This window comes from Ixodes scapularis, unplaced genomic scaffold (genome assembly GCF_016920785.2).
Source record: "Ixodes scapularis isolate PalLabHiFi unplaced genomic scaffold, ASM1692078v2 PGA_scaffold3__209_contigs__length_174095766, whole genome shotgun sequence".
Taxonomy (NCBI): Eukaryota; Metazoa; Arthropoda; class Arachnida; order Ixodida; family Ixodidae; genus Ixodes; species Ixodes scapularis.
This window is the reverse complement of record NW_024609868.1, coordinates 126,109,601-126,131,134: the sequence shown is the minus strand read 5'-3', so window position 1 is coordinate 126,131,134 and position 21,534 is coordinate 126,109,601. Positions and strand designations below refer to the sequence as shown.

Genomic DNA, 21,534 nt, shown 5'->3' with positions numbered 1-21,534 from the left:
TTTTGACGCGTGCTGTTTTGTAGCCGTGCTGTTTTGACGCTGTGCTGTTTTGACGCGTGCTGTTTTGATCTTGCTGTTTTATCGCGTGCTGTTTTGTCGCGTGCTGTTCTGTCATGGTGCCAAGAAGCTCGCCGTTTCGCTCTCAGAAGAGCTGATGAATTCATCAAGTGCGGCTGCGAGGCGTGTTCGTTTTCGCAATGTCGCCATCTCGATAGACTGCGCGTCTGCTATTACCGCCATCTCCTCGATTCCCGCTTCTGGCCGCAATGCCTGATAGAACTGCGCCCCAGCACACCATCGATTTTTTTTTTTTTTTTTTTTTTTTTGCTGCGCGTTGGGGCAATGAGGAGTGAGCCGCACCGGGAGTGTGTGCTCCGGTGATCGAGGACGTCCGGTGCGCACCGGTGAGGATAAACGAGGATGCTATGAGTTCGATTGAGCTGGCCTACTTCAGGTAACTTAAGGGTGATCGCCCCAATAGACCTAAAGATGGCGGGGTCCGCCGCATCGCTGCCCACGGCCAGCGCGAATCACTTACTATGGCGGAAGAATGGGGGATGTACCTAAAATGTATCGTAGCAGGAAACATCGTCGGAAGAGGCATGATTTGGGTACAAAGCTGTCGCTAAAAAGATCACTGCACGTCGCGGAAGCCCCACGCTGGGCGAGGGCGGCCATTGTGAAGTCGGTGCTGATAAGATTTTTGTTATGTCTCTTCTGCTTGCATTTTGTAAAACGTTCTGATTATCGCTTCCTGACTCTAAAAATAAAAGTAAGTTTATTTCATTTTGTTTTAAACATTTATAATGAATGAAAAATGTGTATAAGATTATTTTGCATCGCTATTTAGAAAAGATAATGTGACATCAGTTTTGGTTTCGTTTCGGTTTCAAATGTGTTCCTTGACGCGCGTCTCAACTGGGGTTGTTAGGCGGCCTATGTATACCGTGTAACACCGGACAACTTAGCTGAGCTCAGTGAAAGTTGGGCGATGCCAACGTTCGTTAGCTTAATGACAGGTGAGAGCGCTAGTGTAACTAGGGTATAAGACTGGCTCACATTTGTGTCAGTTGTGCTGGCAGCAACCGAAACGACGGCAACGACAAAGTCACCGGGTCAAGTGTTGGCCTTACACAACCTGGCAAACGATCCAAGAGTTTCCTTCTTGAAGCACTCCTGAGTTACGGTTATCAATTTTTTTGGTCGTTTCTCTCGTTTTGCTTGTGAACGCAACCATCGCAAATGTGTGAAGTCACTGGTTCCTGGAAAAGTAGCGTCAAGCTCCCTGTATGGTCGCCATTTTGGTTCATAGAATGAGCAGTTTCTCCTCGACCTCTCCATTTTTGGTCAGCCGATCCAAGTTCCCGGTCACATGTTGCTTTATAAAGCTATCTTTAGAATATTGAGGTTTTGTTATCCGCACACCGGCGAAACAGGTGCACATCTTCGCACCGGCACGAGATGCGGCGTCGATGCTTGCCGGCATTGGGAAATAGTTTCCTCCGTCTTGGAGTACACAAGAACAACAATACCGTTCAAAGAGATCTATCGAGATAAGTACGATTATCAAATCGATTGCACGCACAGTGTCAAAGGTGCTTACATTGGCGAGGAACGTTTTCGGTTCGATGACGCTCCACAGCGATTTTGGCGCGTCTGGCTCAGAACGACCCTTTCGAAGCTTCGAAAATTTGAATGGACCGAAATAGCAATTGCCACGGCAACTGAGACCGATCTGCCAATCGCCTTGCGATGTTTTGGGTGTCTGTGTGTTAGTATATGTTTGCATTTTGCGAGCTGGCAGGGTAGGCAATGGCGCTACTTTCCCAGAATTCAGTGCCTTTAGTTTGAACTATACTCTAGTTGGAACCAGCCTCTAGTAGCTGACAGGAATAGAACAGAAGGGAGGGGCCGGTCATCCCGAAAGAGACTCTCTGCCATTTTCGTGCTGCCAATCACTACCAATGAAGCAATCCTTAAAACGGCCGAAAATCTTGTTTTCGGATATCAGTGGTCGCGGTTTTGATCGCTCGTTTCCCGTTCGCAGGAATGGAGCCTGCTGCCCTGGTACTGTTTGCCGGCGCGTGGGATCCACAGCACGAGCCTCTCGGAACCCGTGGCAGGAGGTGAGTGTGTGTGGCACTCGGACGGGAACCTGGTGGGCGACGGTGACTCGGTGACGCTGGGGAACATGGAACCAAGTTCCATCACTTGCACGCTGTCAGGCTTTCTGATAACAGCTTCGACTTGTGTCGGTTTTCAATGACTCGTCATACATTGTTCTTGGTTTACACTTCTGGACATCACATGGATACCGAATGACCCTGGAAGGGTACAGCAGTTGCTTTAGCTCACGCACTCTTCTGTCCCAGGTAATGTTTTTGCTGCGAATATCCTTTTGATTGTCTCATTTTATTGGGCGAGGTTATAGTAGCGCACGACTGATGAAGTTTTAAGACCAAAGCAAGCTTTCCTTATGTCGACGTGAAGCGTCTGCTGTTCGTTCGCCTTGCTCGAATAAACGGCGCGGAAGTGAAGGGGAGAAAGAAGATTAGGTGCGGTGTGAGGTAGTGTTCAGGTGCGCGACGAAGCTTTACCCTCGGAGCTGCTCCTTGGTTCGGACCAGACATCTCGGCCGTGATTTTTATTCTCGTTGGAAAGCGTCTGGTAGTTGTCAGTCAAGAAAAACAACGTACCTTTCGAAGAACTTTCTCTCCCCTTTCTCGATGGCGAAGTCCTCGTTCGTAAAAAAACGGGTAGATTTATGAATGCCGTAAAAGGGGGTGAACAGCTATTGGTACGACTAGCGGACGACGCCGGCGTTCGGCACCCCAACGCAAAATCTTGATCTAAAGGAGGTCACGCGTTGCTGCTACGCATTGGGTACGGTGGTGTCAGTGCGCCGACCTTATATGGGAAGGATAGGGGTAAACACAAAGGCTAGCTGCCTCTATTTCATTCTACCTATTGTTTCCCTCCGATCAGAGTGGGCAAGACCGTCGCCTACTCTCTCCGAAGAGCAATAGCACGCTTCTAGGAATCCGTAGATATTTTTTTGTATACTGGAATTAGCTCTTGAAACAGCTGCAATTTAAACTGCCCCCCCTCCCAAATAAATAAATAAATAAAAAACTACGGGTCCAGCATCGCTGCTCTTCGCGCATGCGCACTACTCCCATGACAAGGTTTCCAAGGTATCGCGCGCGTTTCCTTCAATCGACGACCGCACGGAAACTTTTTCTCGGTTTCGTGCCGTGGGACGATATCCGGGCGGCCTTCAACGGCCATCCGGATATCGGCGCCATGCCTGCGGCCCCGTCCGGTTGACGTCTCGTTCCCTGTGTCTCGCAGAGGTGACGGTGGTGTACAAGCAGGGTCTCCCCGAGATCACGGTGCCGCTGCCATCTCGGCGGCAGAAGTGCCGCTTCACGCTGCGTCCGCTGGGAAGTACCGTGAGCGACTTCATGAACAGCGTCTGCCGCGAGGACAGGGGCGTCGACCACATCAGCGTCTGCTCCCCGGGTCAGCAGTCCTCCTCCTCCTCCCTTTTTGGGGGATTTATAAATCATATGGATAAATGCATGCGGCTGAACCCTTTCCATTGGGTGGGGGCTCGCGCCCTTAGCCAGTACTTTTCATAACACGTGCCTTGTCCTTTTCTGCGGTTTCAGACGGGGTCCGGATTGCTTCCTCTTCGACCATCGAATCTCTGCTGAGGGAGAGTTTCTGTCTCACCCTCAACAACCAAGTGTACCTGGTGGAGCCGCCATCTATAGGTGAGTTTCTCAGTACCGGCGCCTGTGCCTCCCGCCCGTCTTAGCGAGGACGTGATCGCTTTCCCTCCTCTTAGTTCGGTTTGTGTTTTAATAGACATTTTCTCAGAAATCTCCGAAAGGTCGCGAGAGAAGCGGGCAGCGAATTATGGGAACGTCCTGTACGCTCCTCCTCGCACCCGTAGCTTCCGCCACGCTGCACTGGAGAAAGCGAAAGAGGGGGGGGGGGGGGGGGAGGAGGGGGGGAGGGGCGACGTAGTTGTTCGCCTGCCCTCTCCTGCGCGTCGTCGACCCTAACTGGATCCGCTATTCTGTAAGATAATGAGTCGCGGTGTGCTCTCTTACTTTTGCCCTGTAGCACGAGTTTGGCACAAGCGTTCTCGAAAACAGTCCTACGCGCTACTGCAAAAAACACGAATATGTTCTTTCCGATGCATGTTTTAGTTCCCTTCGGCCTTCCCCACCTGGGATGTAACTCCAGTGCCAGAGTCCCGATGCTACTCTTTAATATGGATTTTTCAGATGATCAATAGTATCGCAGATGCTTGAACGGTTTCTTAAGTATTGGCAGCGACGCTTATCTCCGAAGTCCCATATTCCATGCATACGCACAGTACTTAAGAAGGGGGTGTTTACATTTGTTCAGAAGACATTAGGCGTCACGTAACGTTATGGTGTAAGTCGTGGTATCTCGTGATTACCACGTCACGTTACGTGACACGGTGTCACTGCCACTGTGACGTGGCGCTGCCGTGTAACGTCTAACGCCGTTGGTTTTGCGGGGACGCACGGGCGGACAAATGTCGGGGAGTAGGGGCTTCCGTTGTAAAGAACATTGTCCTTTAAAACATATATGATAAGTCTATACCATAGGCCCTGTTGATAGATGTTCTCCCAATGCTGTTTATTTTGGAATCTGGTGACGTACATATTCTGGGCAGCGCACAGGCTGCTGCGGACGCATGTCCTAACATTTTATAGATGTGCCGTGGGCATTTACGAGATATTTATGCCACATGAGTACGGTCCTGTACAATGCTGCTACGTACCCTGCTTTAGTGCTCTGGTGTCACGGTGCCTGCTCGCTTCTCCCTCGGCACGGGAGTACGGTGGCGTAGCCATACCCGCGAAGTAGAAGACTTGGGAAGTAATTCATTGCTTTTTCAAGTACTAATTGTTACGTTACAATTACACAAGGGTCATTTGTTACGTAACTTAATTGAAAATGTTTATAATAAGTCACTTTCATAAATTTTATTATCGACATACGGGAATTAAAACGCTACGATCCGCTCATATAATAGACGAACAGGGGGATCGGTGGCCGAGTGGGCTAGCGCTCACCAGCTTGGAGCACTTGGAGCGAAGATTCGCGCTACAGAACCAAGGCATTCTGGGTTCAATCCCCAGCCCTGCCAGTTTCGATTCGGAGGAGCATCGTACCGGCCTGCGGCCGTGTATCACTACAGCGTGGTGCACGTTAAAGACACCAGGCTAGCGGTTGTACTGCACTGGCTAATTTGCTCATATACAGCTGGAAGATAAGTCGCCCGTTGAGGCAGACTAAGTTCTAGGCTCTATAAACATACACCCATCCCAATTTTGTTTTTAACAGACGAAGAGCAAGTTTAAACAAAATAGAAAATATCCTGCAGAGAAGGGTAAAAACGCGACAAAATACAAGAGTTTAGACAAACGTCTATCCTCATGAGCCTAGTTTAACAGCAGGCACTTCTTAAAAATGCTCTTGGCTTAAAAACAACAACAACAGCAGCAACAACTAAGATGCGAAATACAATTGCGTTGACCCAATATTTTTTTATCGCGTTATTTTGGGCGGAGTTGGGCAAGGTAATGCAATTTGTATGTGTGTGTGTAACTTTCATTGGTTTTTTTTCCCGGCCTCCACAGTCATCCCTGTCACCTCTGTGACGGGGGTGACTGAGACTGCGCACGATAAAATCCCACTGCGGCGAAATGACAAAACTACAGCCGGCGCCGGAAGTTACGTTTGATTACAGACTGAACGCAAAAAGAACCAAATAACTAACGCTGAAATTTTATAAAAGCATGGAGCATGTAAAGGAGAAAAAAAACTTTATGCTCATGTCGCTTCCATAAAAAGAGGAAACTAGCAAAATCATGCCAACATACACACAAAAAAGAAAATACAGAACAAAATCCTGTACAAGTAAAATATAACAGGTACCGCGCTTGGTCCACTACATACGCTTATTTACATAACTGGATGTACCGAATATATTCTCTCTTATCTTCCTTTTTGCATATTCTGTCGGAAAATAACTGCCATACCTTATGCTGTTTTGATCGAATAATATCTCGTCGATGTAGAACACTGACAAATACAAATGTGTTCGATCTTTGGTGATGCTTATCACCTTAACAACGCACTTTTTGCTTCGGTGTTTCTCTACGAATAAGTATCTTGGTGGTCCTATAATGTCCACCGTCCCTTGGAAAGTTCACTACGAATATGTGGTTAGCGGTGCTAACCGTATGTTAGGATACTTAAAAAGAAACATCTTCTTATCCATCCAAAATTACAATATGGTGCTGCCGTGTGTGACCCTAGTCTTTCAACGCTAGTCACTTCAAATGAATCCATCCAAAATCGTTCGGCACGATTCATCCTGTGCAACTGTTACCGTACAGGGATCTTTACTACCACGAAAACTTTTTAGATCTGAAATTTCTAGTCCACTCCCCCAAAATCGGTTGTTTGTGCCTTAAAAAATATATATATTTTATCTTTCGTTAGTCATAAATGTATAAATCAACCATCCGACATTTTTCTTGCTTTTATCACAGCATTCAGGTCAATGTTCATCATTTTAAAACGCAATCTTTTCAGTATTTGTTTGTACCCCAAACTTTGAATGGTTGGAACCAACGTTTCTCTTCGATCGCAACCATCACGGATATTTTTTTTTTTTTTTTTGTTTAAAATTGCTCTTACTAATATGAACACTTCGTAGATTTGAAGCTCACTCTCCTTTTCGATGTACTACTTCGAGGGTTCCTAAGTGAACAAATAAGTAAGTAAAGCAATAAATAGGGAAAGTCACTTTCAGGCTTGGTACAAGCGCCATCGAGCGGCATTCTAGACACTGCGTTTATTTGAAAATATTTTGCTAGTTCAGAAAAAAAAAAAGTAAATTTGTGTTAGGTTACATTTAGCATTGGGGCCTCGTTGGTTGCCATACTGGCCACTAGAAAAGAGCGGAAATTGGTTATTAGTTAACTGAGTACTTAAATCGTCTAACTATATTTCTTTCATCTTTTTACTTTCAGGGGAAGGGGCATTGTATTCGGGGAATTTACGATAATCCTCAATTCTGTAACGAGCGCTATGGAGTGATTAATGTCGGCCTTGTACACGGCTTCAGAGCAAAACTAGGCGGGCACCAAACGGCGCTATCGCAGTCGGCTTCGTTTGCGGAGTGGACCGGAGGGCGGAGGAACCGACTCCGCTGGCGCTCTTTGCCCGCTTTGTTTTGGTGGAAAGCCGTGTAGGAGAGGCTAGCATTACTCACCCAGTTGGTCCCGTTGCGAATTGTTATTTAAAAATTTAGAGGCACGGCCAGACCGTTTTGCGACCGAGCGTGAATTCTGCAAATACATTACCCCCCCCCCCCCCTACCCCCCGGCAAAAAAAAGGAAGTAATTGTTATTTAATATTTTGATGCTAATCAACTATTTTTGCATTTTCCCTAGTGTTTCCCATGGCATCCAAATTATCCCCAGGAGTCAAAATGCCCTAACGCAAATTTCAATTTTATCTATAACAAAAATCTCGATTGACTAAAAAAGGTTTCCTGCAGTGTATATGGTAGGTAATATGAAGTGGTCTGTTCCTTTTTTAAGGCTGCTAGACTCTCCAGAACCTTTATTTATTGATGATTTCTTTCTCTCTTTCTATGGTTAGGTTACGATTTCACAAGCGTTGTGCGCCGTAAGTTATGACTATCATGTCCGACACCTCTCATTATATATAAGTGACATTAAAAAGTGTTCATAATTAAACTAGTGGCAGTATACTTGGGTGATTTCAGATAAGATCGACCAAAGGATGGCTAGTCGACATTTTCAAATCAACTGATGTTTTTATATGTTATTGTCTAGTGTCTGGTATGAACGAATCCAAACTTAGTTTTGACTAGAAAAAATACTTGGGGACAGGAAAAATCGTAAGGCATGAGGTGGTGGACAGTTGCATTAACGCGCACTGATTGAGGGGGCCCGTTTGAGAGTGAATAACTAAAGCGATAACATTAGGAGAACTCTAATACGTTTTAGGCGCAAACTATGGGTATAGCTTGCTTGTAATATAAAGTAATCATATTTATTTAAAATTTATTTATTTTTCTAAAAATTGACAAACATGCCTGCTCGAACGACAAATGGCAAACTTTGGAGGTCTGTATCTCATGAAATAATTTAATCATTATGATATAATTTGCAGATATTATTCTACTAATATATAGCTAATATTTAAAAAAATAACTAAGGTATCTGTGTGATACAATAGTTAGGATATATTTAGTCAAACATGGAAAAAAGAAATCAAACAAAGAAAAATTCCGATGCGAATAAAAAAAATAAACACCACCCTCGATTTTTTTTAAATTGAGGTAACCTGTTATACTCTATTTCGGCATTCATTTCCATTAAAAACATGTTGCATCATTTTATTGAGAAAGAAGATACAACTCCCCAAAGTAGGGTCCTTTTTCAAAGCCTACACTTAGCAGTGTTTTATACAAGAACTGACTCTGAGTTCCAGTTTCATGAAACCAACACACATCTTTTATATATTTTTATTCAGATGAGGCCAATGATAACTAAAGAAATCGTTCACACACTTAAATTAAGGAGAAACTACTGTGTACAAAGAGGTATCATATTACGGACTAGTGATCCGAGAGAAGATCATGCAGCCATCGGCCACTAGGAACTTTGTTTACTTTATTCTCCTGCGACACTATATGCTATTCCCTCTTCCGCTCTACCTTCATCTCTCTCTCTCTCTCTCTTATATATATCCCTGATATATATCCAGAACAAAAACATGTTCAAGCATTCCCTTTCTGCGTGGTAGTGTTCTGTGGCTAGCAAAAATCATTTCCTCGCTAAGCTCACGATTATGGCAAAATAGTTGCCGGAAACCGCAGACGACACTCGTCGCTAGTTCTGGCAAAACGGCCGATACAATCTTTTTTTCGCATTTCCCCGCTCGCTGTCAAGGACAAGGGGGTTCGCTTCAACCAGCAAAACATGGCCGCCGACGCCTGTTTACTGAGCAGTCATGCCTGTCGCCATCTCACTCGCTGGCGTCACGGGCGATAATATCAGGCACAAAGGGGCACACCAACCGGCAGCATTATCCCCAAATACTCGAGCCTCGCGTAAATACATAGAGTGTAAACGCTGTCGCCATGTTATCGTAGTAAGACCGCCCCCCCCCCCCCTCCCCCAACGGGGGACTGCAGTACGCGACGGCGTACTAACACAACGGCGACGATATCGACATCGCGGGCTCCGAATTTTCCCATAGTTCTACTCCACGGGCATTTCTCGAAACGCTTGATATTGTGTACGCCCGCCTGGAAGGATTTCAGGCGCGTAGTTAAGATAAGGCGGTTCTCCGCGGCAAAAGAAAGCAATTTCACAAAAGCTTAAAAGCGGCGGCGACGCGTGTGCGGTGAACGCTTGTAGTTTTGGTGTAGACAGGGTGTGTCTGTTCTCGTTGTTGACACCAGCCGGCGATAAGGCACTGCAGGCGGTAGCTCAGTACAGCAAGGGCTAATCCGAGTGACCATCAACGTAACCCCACCGCCAACCCCTCGTGAACCGGTCGCCGACATGGCTCAGGCTGTCATGAACCACGTGGTAGAAGCTCGGGTGCTTTCATATCAGCGCGTGGAGGGACGACAGTGCGATTCCGGAAAGTCTTTTTCGAAGGCCGCTGACCACAATTTTTTGTCTGGAGACTTTCCCTCTTTCTTCCTTTGACGTGGATCAAGCTTTGCCGACAGCCTCAGTTGTGACCTCTCTTTTCAAATGTACGTTTGCAGTGAGTGAGCTCCTCAGCCTCGGACTTGTCACTTGTGCACCCAGTAGTTCTTTCACTTGGCAATTATATGCCATCAGTTGGGGTTTAATTTCTATTATTTATGTATACATTATGAAGACGTCCTGGAGCTCCGAACGAGTGTTTTGTGCAGATTACTTTTGCAAACACAAAAAGACTATACCAAAGCAGCGGAATTTTCGAAGTGTTGGCGAGTTGGACCTAAACTCGTTGAAGCAAATTCTTCCGCCTGACTGTTCCACCAAAGTGAGTGCGACGGACTACCTGTGCTACCATTGCTTCATGCACATCACTAAGGAGATCTCGATGCGAAGCTCAGAGCAGTGCCCTGACATATTTGTGCCAGCTGAAGAAGCAATTGAAGATCTAAATCGCAGCATACTACCTACAGATGTGTCGCCGCTGAGACAACCAAGCGTCGTAAGAAGTCGGGACAGGCCTATGTCAAGAGAAAGCAGACAGAACTGGAGCAGGTTGCTGTCAAGAATATACGCTCAAGGCTACGTATTGCGTACGACAGGGACGCACCATCGGGGTCGTCCGAACCAACATGCTCCACATGCACTGAGTGGGTGGACAACTTTCGGCAGGCCTTTGAAACCGCCACCTCTCTCCGGGAACGTTGTCAACTGCTTACACTCCTGCCGTCAACACTGACGAAGAATGAGGTTCAAAAGATGATTCCACAGGCCTCAATGTACCTCATCAGTAAATCCCGAAAACTCAAGGAAAAGCATGGCGTGTGGTATGAGCCGGATCCTTACACGAGGTGCAAGGTGAGCCCTGAGAACCTGTCTGCTGCCCTAGAGTACTTCACGAAAGACGAGCTACAATGTTCGCGCCAAAGTCCCAACCAGAAGGACGTCATCTCTGTCATGCTCAACGGAGAGAAAACGTTCGTGCCAAAGCGCTTCATGACACGCTCAATACGAAAGGCCTTCCGTATATACAAAGACAAGCATCCCGATTCCGGCGTTGGGCTAACGAAATTTTATTCGTTGCGCCCTAGATGGGTCCAATGTATTCCACACCAGGAAGTGTGCGTTTGTGTGCGCTGCGCCAATTATTATCTTTGTATTGCCGCTCTAGAGAACGTTACAGGCTCAACATTCAACACTGGTGAAATGAACTCGGCATTTCTGTGCGACCCAGCAACAGAACTGTGCCTTCAAGGAGACTGTGATCACTGCCCAAAAGGCCAGTTTCTTACACTCCAGGAACTTGATATCCCGGAGGATGAAGATATTGTGCTTGCAACATAAGAGTCCGGCGACCTTGTGAAAAAAACTTTGGAACCTGAGACTTTCCTAAAAGTCATCCAAGTGACGGTTGGAAGTTGGGTACTTCACAACCATATCCGGCAAACGCAAGGTAAAGCGATCTATGATGAAAAACAGTGCATGCAACGCGGGAGCATTGTCTTTCATTTTGACTTTGCTGAAAACTGGACCATCGTGCTTCCTGACGAAGTGCAAGCATATCACTGGAAAAGAACAAGTTTCGATATTTACATGTGTAGTGACGACAAGAAAATCTACAAACAGCTTTGCCATCATCAGTGAGGACCTGTGTCACGACGCCGCTCACGCTTGCTTGGCTCTAGAAAAAGTGAAGGAGTGGGTTGAAGACAACGTTGCGGTATACTCGTACGTGACGTACGTAAGTGACGGCGCCGCCAGTCATTTCAAGAATCGCTACCAGCTTCACCAATTTGCAAAGGACGATTGCCCACAAGCCCAGTGGTTATTTTCTGCATCTGGACATGGGAAAAATGCATGTGACGGAGTTGGCGGACTCGTGAAGCACCAGGCCACGCTGAACAACCTGAGAGAACGTTCAGTAAGCGCAATTCAGACGGCCAGGACAATGGTGAGCGTTCTATCAAAGAAACTGAAAGGCGTGCATCTTGTATATCTGGACGAAAATGAGGTTGTTCGGTATCGTGAACAAAAAAAAAGAAGAGTGGCTGACGGTGCGCGCCTCCCCTGGCATTCAGTCTTGGCACGCGTGGCGGCTCAGCAAGTCATCAACAGAAGGGACCTGTGACGTATATGTAGCACGGACAGTCGGATCTGCTTGGAAGCAACTTTATTAAATGGGTACAGCGAGGAAAACCTTAGCGTAAAGTGCCGAATTTGATTTCCCAAGGACTGCTCATTTTGAATGCAGGGACATCTTATTTATCACATTTTTCTTCACGGGGTATTTAACCTACTGTTTTTGTTGGTGGTTACTAATAATGTTTATCTGATCACTATAAAAAAAATCCCAAAATGTTATCCTCGAGCAGGATAAAATATATCGGCTTGCCACGATTCATTCATACACCGAGAGCGTCGAAGCTGCTCCAGTTAGGCACTATGGCATCCGTCACCTGAAATTGTTTGTAATCGTAAATACACAGCCAACCTAAATATCTTACTATTATATCTTTGTTTTTGTGTGTGGAAGTAAAGTTATTTATTTTACTCTATATGTAAAATATACCGGAAGGTACAACTTCACACTGCATCATCTTTTCTCAAATCATTAGTCTCTAATATGATACCACTTTGTACGCTTATGTAAAATGCTGTATATAGTTTCTCCTCCCTTTTACTGTGTGACCGATCGCTCTTTTTATCAATGACCTCATCTGAATAAATGTATATAAAAGATTTGTGCAAGTTTCATGAAACTGGAACTCAGAGTCACTTCTTGTATAGGGCACTGCTAAGTGTAGGCTTTGAAAAAGGACCCTACTTTGGGGAGTTGTTTCTTCTTTCACAGTGCAATGATGCAACATGTTTTTAATAGAAATGAATGCCGAAATAGAGTATAACAGGGTACCCACATTTAAAAAAAATCGAAGGTGGTGTTTTTTTTTTTATTCGCATTGGAATTTTTCTTTGTTTGATTTTTTTCCCATGTTTGCCTAAATATATTGTAACTATTGTGTCACTCAGATACCTTATTTATTTTTTCAATAATAGCCATATATTAGTAAAATAATGTCTGCAAGTTATGTAATAATGATTAAATTATTTCATGAGATACAGATTTCCAAAGTTTGCCATTTGTCGTTCGAGCCGGCATGTTTGGCAATTTTTAGAAAACTAAATGCATTTTTAATAAATATTATTACTTTATATTACAAGCAAGTTGTACCCATAGTTTGTTTGTAAAAAGTTTTAAAATTCTCCTAATTTTATTGTTTTAATTATTCACTTTCAAACTTGTCCCCTCCATCAGTGCGCGTTATTGCAACTGTCCACCTCTCCCTGCCTTACGATTTTTCTTGTCTCCAAATTTTTTTTCTGGTCAAAACTAAGTGTGGATTCGTTTATACCAGACACTAGACAATGTCATATAAAAACATCAGTTGATTTAAAAATGTCGACCAGCCACCCTTTGGTCGATCTTATCTGAAATCACCCACTTAAAACCCTGTGCTATTGCTGGAGGTGGACGTTTTGAGAGCGATTCTTTGTGAAGTGCGGTGAAGTGTGCGCACCACGGGAGCATGATGAGGTGAATTCTGTACTAAGACAGCCTTTATTTTTCGGTGACTCGCAGTTGATCTAAATAGTTTTACATGTAGATAAAAAAAGAAGCGCATGATTTTTTTTTTTTAATTTTTTTCACTTCAATCTGTGCAACTAGTACATCAGTGAAACATCAAAACTGCTTCGAGCTGCCTGCAGTCGGACAGAAGCTTAAAGCGGAGAAAGCGCCGTGTAACCGAGATTTCGGTTGCATGCGAAAAGACCCTCGAGAGGTCCAAAGTAATCCCCAATCCTTCTCATGAGTCTGCCAAATGTCCTTCGTTGGTTGGGCATGGAGAAGCCCCATATTTTGCTTTTATCAAAACTGCTAGCTTAAGAAACATGGCAGGTTACTACGATCATGTAAAAAATAGGACATTGAAGTAGTCTATTTTCCTTCGAAGTATAAGGGTAAGTCTAAAATATGGCGCAAACAAAAAGATCCGCAAGTTTCTCTTGTCTGCCATTCGCGTAGCAGTGAGTCCTTGACAAGGATGAAGTCTCAACAACTGAGACACACGGGGGTTAGCTTGTCTCTCTGTGCAACCCTTCGTTTCTGCTTCTCAGAACGGTTGACGACGGAAGAGGCGGAGACGCTGTCCGACCTGAAGGTGCTTGTGGCCAAGCTGTATGAGAGCCTGACCGTGAGCGAGTTCCAGCTGGAGCAGGAGCGGAGGCTGCTCGACAGGCTTCACCTGATCAAGGAGCAGATCGCACCCCTCGAACAGGTCAGGGGCCCGACCGGTTTTTGTACCGATTCTGGAAAGAACACTCCCAGGAAACTCTATGCTCGCCATGATTGATGGTTTTCTCCTCTCTACTTGCCCTTTCTTTAGTGTTTGCTCTGCTAAAGAGCAAAAAGTGAAGGGCTTTGTGGGAGGAGGCACTACTGCTATTCTTAGCATGCACGAGACTACTTTCTAGCCTCCCTTTAGTGCGCTGTTGTAGGCACATAGTCCCAGCAGCTGTTATCTGACCCTCGCAGAAGAAGCAGGAGCTGATGTCTCTCTCTGGGCGCCGCACGACGCTGCTCTCGTGGCTGGGGCTGGGCCTGATGGGCATGCAGTTTGGTATCCTGGCCCGCCTGACCTGGTGGGAGTACTCCTGGGACATCATGGAGCCGGTCACCTACTTTATCACCTATGGCACCACCATGGCCATGTATGCCTACTTCGTTGTCACCAGGCAGGTGAGTGCATAGGGCACCTTCCTTCGGAGCTGCGTAAGTGTTCCTCGGATGGGGATCCCCATTTAGTTCAAGCAACAACCGAAGTGCCGGTATTCCAACAAATTTTCATTGCAGAGTTGTTACCATCAAACTGAGATGCCAGTGGTGTTTTAAGAATACTCGGAGGTTATATATTAACCCTTGGTTCTTCACTAGGGTGTGTGAGATTACTTTTTTTTTTGTTTAGTATATGCGGTAATAATCCTAATTATTTTTTTCATTTAGTCGCTTTGCTAGCAGCAGTGTCCATTTCACTGAAAGGTGGTCTAAATATGATATGGCTGCAGGTGCAGCACGCTTATACTGGGACTGTTCGTAGCGGCACCGTTTTGTTGATGCACCGCGATGACTGATCGTCCGTTGCCGGCCGTTGCTGCTGGTTCTCCTTGGAGCTCGGACTGTAACCGTGCGTCGCGGTCCGACTGCTGGCTTTGAATACTGCCCTTCTCCCTTCCTCGCGCTCGCCTTTTACCAGGAGCTTGCTGCCCTTCTTTGTATTTTCTCCATCGTCATCGTCACAGGAATGTGACAATTACAGTTAACATAAAAAATGTGTTATCATTGAATGAACCCTTAAGGACTCTATGAAGTGCACAAAAAACGAAAGACAACTACCTACTGCACAAGTTGTAGTCCGAGTTCCAAAAGGCCTCATAGGCAATCCCTCTTGAATTCGTTATGAACCCTCCTGTGCCAATTAAGAATCCTCTTGTATCAGTTGTGATCTCTCACATTCAATATGAACCCTCTTGTATATATTACTATTTCCGTCCCTCTTATATACATTATGAACCTTCTCGTATTTCATTTTCTCTCGTATCCGTTACAAACTCTCATATATCTCTTATGAACTCTTTTATATCCATTACGACACCTCGTGCCCTTTACGATTTCTCGTGTCCGTTATGATCCCTCTCACATCTCTTACTATCTGTCTAGTATCCGTTACAATCCCTTTCGCATCCCTGACGATCTCTCATATCCATTATGGTTCTTCTCGTATCTATTACGATCCCCCTCGTATCCCTTACGAAGCCTCGCGCATCCCTTACGAACCTTCTCGCATCCCTTACGAACCTTCTCGCATTCCTTATGAACCCTCTCGCATCCCTTACGAACTTTCTTGCATCCCTTACGAACCTTCTGGCATCCCTTACGAACTTTATCGTATCCGTTCCATACTCTTTTTTTTTTTTTTATCCGTCACGAACATTCATATTCATTACAATTCCTTTAGTGTCCATTGCGATCCCTCTCGCCTTCGTTACGATCCCTCTCGTATCCATTACAATCCCTCCCACACCCATTACGATCCCTCTTTCATCTATTACGATCAATCCCGCATCTATTACAATCACTTTAGTATCGATTACGATTCCTCTCGTATCTATTGCGATCCCTCCCGCATCTACTACGATCCATATCGTATCTATCGCGATCCCTCTAGTATATTTTACGATCCCTCGCGCATCTCTTACGAACCGTGTCATATCCTTTCAGGTTCCTTTTGTATCATTCGGGTACCTCGCGCATTCTTTAAGAACCTTTTTGGTCCCTTACGAACGCTGTCGCGTCCCTTTCAAACCTTCTCACATAGATTACGATCTTTTTCGTATACTATTAGGATTCATCTCATATCCACTACATTTACTCTAGAATCCATTACATTTCCTCTTGTATTCATTGCAATCCCTCTCACATATATTGATTCCTGTTGTATTCATTAATATTCCTCTCGTGTCTATTACGATCCCTCTCGCATCCCTTACGGAACCTATTGTATCCATTATGAACCTTCTCGTATCCCTTATTACAATCTCTCGTGTTCTTTACGATCCATTTTCTGCCCATTACAATCCCTCTCGTATCCGATAAAACCCTCTTGTAACTGTTTCAATCCTTTTCATATCCATTCCGGTCCATCTCGTATCCATTACGGTTGGTCTCGTATCCTTTACAAGCTGTCTTATATTCCTTACGTTCCCTATCGTATTTACCACGATTCCTCTCGCATCTCCTAAGAGCCTTCTCATATCCGTTACGAAGTCTGTCGCACCGCTTCCGAACGCTCTTGTATATATTACGTCCCTTCTGGTGTCTATTAGACTTACTCTAGTATCCATTACGATAACTCTTGCATGCATAATGATTCCTGCTGTATCCATTAGGATCTCTTTTGTATCTATTACGACCCTTTTCGTATCCATTACGATCCATCTTGTATCCCCTGTGATACCTCTCGCATTCTTTAAGAACCCACTTGCTTTATTGCGATTTCTCTCGTATCCCTTAAGAACTCTCTTGTAACCATTACGATCTCTTTCGTGTTTATTATGCCCACGCAGGATTACCAGCTCCCGGATGTGAGGGACCGCCAGTTCCTCATCTCGTTCTACAAGTATGCCCGCCGGCAAGGCATGGACGTGGGACGCTACAACCAGCTCCGAGACGAGATGGCCCAGATTGAGGAGGACCTTCAGCGCCTCAGGGACCCACTGCAGAAGCACCTGCCCGTGCGGGAGATTGTCTCCCCACACCGAAAAGATGTCGCCCAAGGGGATGGGGGAAGCTAGCCGCTGCCCCTTCGCCCCCTTTCTTCAGTGTGGGGCCTTTCTCCTCTGCCTCCTCTTTTGTTCTGCTTTCCTGCGTTAGCACTTCCGCTTCTTGTTCCTCCTGACGGCCGAGCCATCTGCAAGGTGCAGACTGGTTTGGAGCTGGGAGGAGATGATCCAATGTTCCATTTGCAACTGCTCCTCTTCCGGTGGTGTCATCGACTGCAGTGTACCGAGAGATGTTCCGAATTGAGCAAAACTGCACAAAAGAACGGGGTTTACCAACATGCATTCTACCGCGGCGGTCTGAAGCCCACTTTGTAGTAGTACTTTGAGGATGAGTGGTCAAGCACCAACTCTTGGTGGGCTCCAAGAATGCTTAATGCAGCTACTCTAGCAAATGCTAAGACGTGAAGAGAGCTGGAGGGATTTGTGGTAAAATGACTCAAAAAGAAATTGATGAAGAATAGGACAATGCAAACAAAAGAGATCATTGTCATGTTCTTTGTTGTGCTTGTTTCAACTCATTTCATTTGATCTCGCGAGCTAATGCTCGCTTGCAGCCCTGTTATAGTGCTTATCGGGCAAACCTGAGGCTTGCAAGAACGATTGTAAGCTGGAAAGAAATAACTCTTTGTGACAGCAACTGCAGTAGCATATGCTCACATGAATACGAAGACCCTTCAAAGGGTTGAAAGCACATCGTGGTTGTCACCATCTGTTGAGGATGGAGAATGATGCAGCAAACATTGTAGCCCCCTTAATCTGAAATCCGTAGGGTGGCTACGCATGGTCATCTGATTTTCGTTTAGGTGTTTCGTGTGAGCGAGTGCTAACTTCTGTCCGAAAAGACAAAACGAATTGTATTGATAGGTTGACAAAGTGTTGCATAAAACCAGGCTTAGCCTTCCCTGGAGTTGCTCGAACAAATGTCGTGGTCCGACGGTCTTCCTCGCTCGTTTGTAACAGGTTCTGCGTGGTTATTGAAATTTTATACGTTATGATGCCAGTGGAAAATAAGAAAGTTCAGGCATTGCACATCTTACGGACGATGGTGTTTCAAAGTGCCGCGGAGGATCAGCATGTGGTGTACACAGAAAAGTGTGCTTTCTAAAGTATTGATGCTGACGTTATTTGGCAGTGTTACTGTTTTTATTACTGCAAAATATTTACCACTTGTTGGAAACTTGCGCAGAGAATTAACACTGCTCTATGTGCATTTAATTTGTATGCTGTTGTTCTTGGGCTATAATTGGATTTCTTGTTTATTTATTATACTCTTCAAACCTTGCGTCAAGAATTTGTGGGTGTCTATTCTAATTTTTCTCTTTTTGTGACTGTCTTATTGCCTACCTTCAGAGATCATCTTTGTCGCTTTTTTTTGTTTGTTTTTATCACCCCTGCTCGGTAGAAGGCATAACAAATTCAGATGCTCAAGATGAACCTAGAACATTGATCCCTAATTGGTGAAATTTGCCACAAACTTCATTTTGCTATCTTCCAATTGACCACAACATTATGTATTTGTCCATACACTTCCTTACTGTGCCTAAAAAGTGTGTGCCGATAGGACGTTGCACATTTGCGAAAAGAAATTGGTCTTGCGAGAAGGCCTCTTTTTTAAGGGTCATGGTGTATCCCATTAACACACAAGTTTTTTCATCATTAGGGCATATTGAAAATGATCTTTGCAGCTTAATATTTCATAAATGTTCTGTTATGCGTCTGGGTATAAGTGAAGATCAATGGGAAAGATGTGAGAAGGGAATTAGAGATCTGGAGTGTTCTCTGTTCATGATCGGTTTTGAGCCTGTACTTAACCACTCGTCTGAGCGGGAGGGATTGTAAGATGTGAGTGATATGCACCATGCCAAAAGACGAGTTTTGTCTTTCGAGCTGAAGTTTGCTCATTTTGTTGAAATGTTTGCTGCCAAGTTCTATGAGAAACGCTTAACCTCTGCGATGTCGGCAGAGGTCCTTGCCCGGACACTCCTATCGGAGAAATGTTTCTAAGTGTTTGTTGCGATAGCGACTAGCTTAATTTTCCAATTACACTCCGTTTTCCTACCAAGAATTCAAGAGATTGTTTGAAATTCAATTATGAGGAAATGGTGCTTCTGCTGGTTGCAACTGTTTTTGCACCATTTGGTTCCTACATCTGAATGCATTCACTCCTTCAAACTGAAGGCACCTCATCCATCTTTCCATCTGCTTTGAGTGCCAACAAGACAATGTGTAAACTTGTCTTTAGAGGTAGTTTTCTTGCATGACCCTCCTAATTCTGTTGTTCACTTTACACAAGCACTCTAGCTTGTTTCCACACCAAAGCCGTACACAGCTATACTTCAACTTATCAACTAATGCTGCAGAGTTTTCTTGTTCCAATGGGAGAGTAAGCTCGATTCCTATGCTGTATCTAGGAAAAATACGTGGGGTATTCCTAGTCAATGAAAAGCCCACCCCTCCATATATTCTACTTATGAATTAAATTTCCAGACTCTAATGTTGTTAAATATAGGAAACCGCATTCGGTTTCACCAGTATGATATCTCAGAATGATACTCCGAAGAAAACACTTTAGGCAAGCGCTCGGTGCAGTAGAGCTGGACATACTTCGAGTATACTTTAATACTGAAACTTACAGAGCGTGATTGTACTACATCTGACAAGTCGGGTTTTCCTTAAGGCGAACGCTGCCAAGGGTGAAAAGGGTGCTTCCCTTTTCTCGATTGCTGCGGGGAAATGAGCCGCATTCAAGTATTTCTCGGTTTTGTGCCCACTGGCCGCTTATCTACCCTCTCCCCTCAAGTTGAACACTTGTGGGATGAAGTATGAATTCACGGCTGCTCTTGCAAGTATCGCCGGCTCTACTTTTATGCTTAGGGGCCGTGCTGCCTCAGCTTGTCGGATGTCTGAACTGACATTTTGTTTAAAAAGCACGTGTTGATGTAAACGTTTTACTGGAAGGAACATCAGTTGTCGCTTTTGTTGACCATTACATGTTGTGGCATTAGCACTTCGTTGTTTTTGTTGTGTTGGAGCTCACTTCCTCGAGGTACTTTTGCCTGTAAACGACGTACAGTGTACTTAAGTGGGCAAGGGTTGACTTTGGGAACTTTTTGGCGGGAGCGTACTTTCTGAAAACTTGCACGTCGACTTCTACTTTGTCCACAACTGCACTTTTTCCCGTCCCCTTTCCGAGCACTTACCGTATCCATCCGCGTCTGCCGACCTCCCAGCGCCTACCTCCCGACCAGAATAGATCTGCTGTGCAGACAGCGAATTAACTTAATCTAGCAAGCTGAACAAACAGGTCCAGATAGGAAAGAATTACATTTTGTAGGGGAAACAAATATAAAGTACCTCTCCTTCACTAGGCTTACTGCATGCACCAGCAATTTCGGTGATGCGGCTATAGGGTGTTCATTTTTACTTATATAAAGTATATACACAGAGCTCTAATTCATATACAAGTCTATAGACCTTACGGTGAGAGTTTGAAGTTCATTGTGCAGAACAACTTGGCGAGATACTTTTTTTATGGATGCAAGGGGCGTGACCGCTACATGAGAGGCATGAATCGGCCGTTCATGAGAGAGCAGTGCAAGTTCACACCAATGTACTTTTGATGATGCGTCTACTACCTCCAATTTAGCGAATTTTTGTTGCACATGTGAAACACGTTTTCTTACGTAGGAAGGCGGCGTGGTAGGCATGGCATGAACACCAGGGTTGAAGGTATCCTGCATTTCCTCGCCTTCTGCATCTAACTGGTGGTGGTGTGGACTGTGTTGTTTTGAAGTTTACTGTCAATCTCAGTTTGTGCGAGTGAGCTTTTCGAAACAATAATTAATATTTCGTTTACCATATGATTATATCTGAGGTTCAAGACCTCCTGAAAGGCCGTCATACGCTCTTGTTTTTTTGTAGTTCGATACCCTATTCAAAAGAACAGCCTGGTGTGTGAAGTCACTCCGACGTTCATTGAACCGCCGATATCTGCAATTCGATGCACTCGTGGGCGGTCTTAGAGCGCACTCTGTATATAGCCTTGCGCCGAGTTCTCCGGGCTTTGCCATGAACTTGAAACCTTCCGTTACACATTCAAAGCAAGCCTGGTTCTCATCAGCTGAACTGTTTAAAGCCTGCAGAGCTTTGCAGCTGACGTGTCTGAGCTGCACATTTCCCCCCTGTTTTTCAGACTTTTTTTCCGTTAAAAGCTTGTTAGAAACAGAAGAATGGGCTTGTGAACTTTTCGAGACGGGACGATAATGATAACCCTCCAGTGCATTTTTCCTTAACCATTTTTCTAAACACAAAGAAGAATAAAGAATGACAATAAAAA

General features: G+C 44.9%; 1 protein-coding gene across 1 annotated transcript in view; it reads left to right on the top strand.

The window, feature by feature from the left end:
- The window catches only part of LOC8038356 (calcium uniporter protein, mitochondrial), a 225,842-nt gene extending 204,308 nt beyond the window's left edge, over positions 1–21,534 (top strand). Inside the window, exons 3-8 of the mRNA XM_029995234.3 lie at positions 2,048–2,126; positions 3,352–3,522; positions 3,672–3,776; positions 13,977–14,137; positions 14,395–14,598; positions 16,983–21,534. Coding sequence (XP_029851094.2) covers positions 2,048–2,126; positions 3,352–3,522; positions 3,672–3,776; positions 13,977–14,137; positions 14,395–14,598; positions 16,983–17,210 — 948 coding nt within the window. The 3' untranslated portion in view covers positions 17,211–21,534. The remainder of the gene's footprint in view (positions 1–2,047; positions 2,127–3,351; positions 3,523–3,671; positions 3,777–13,976; positions 14,138–14,394; positions 14,599–16,982) is intronic.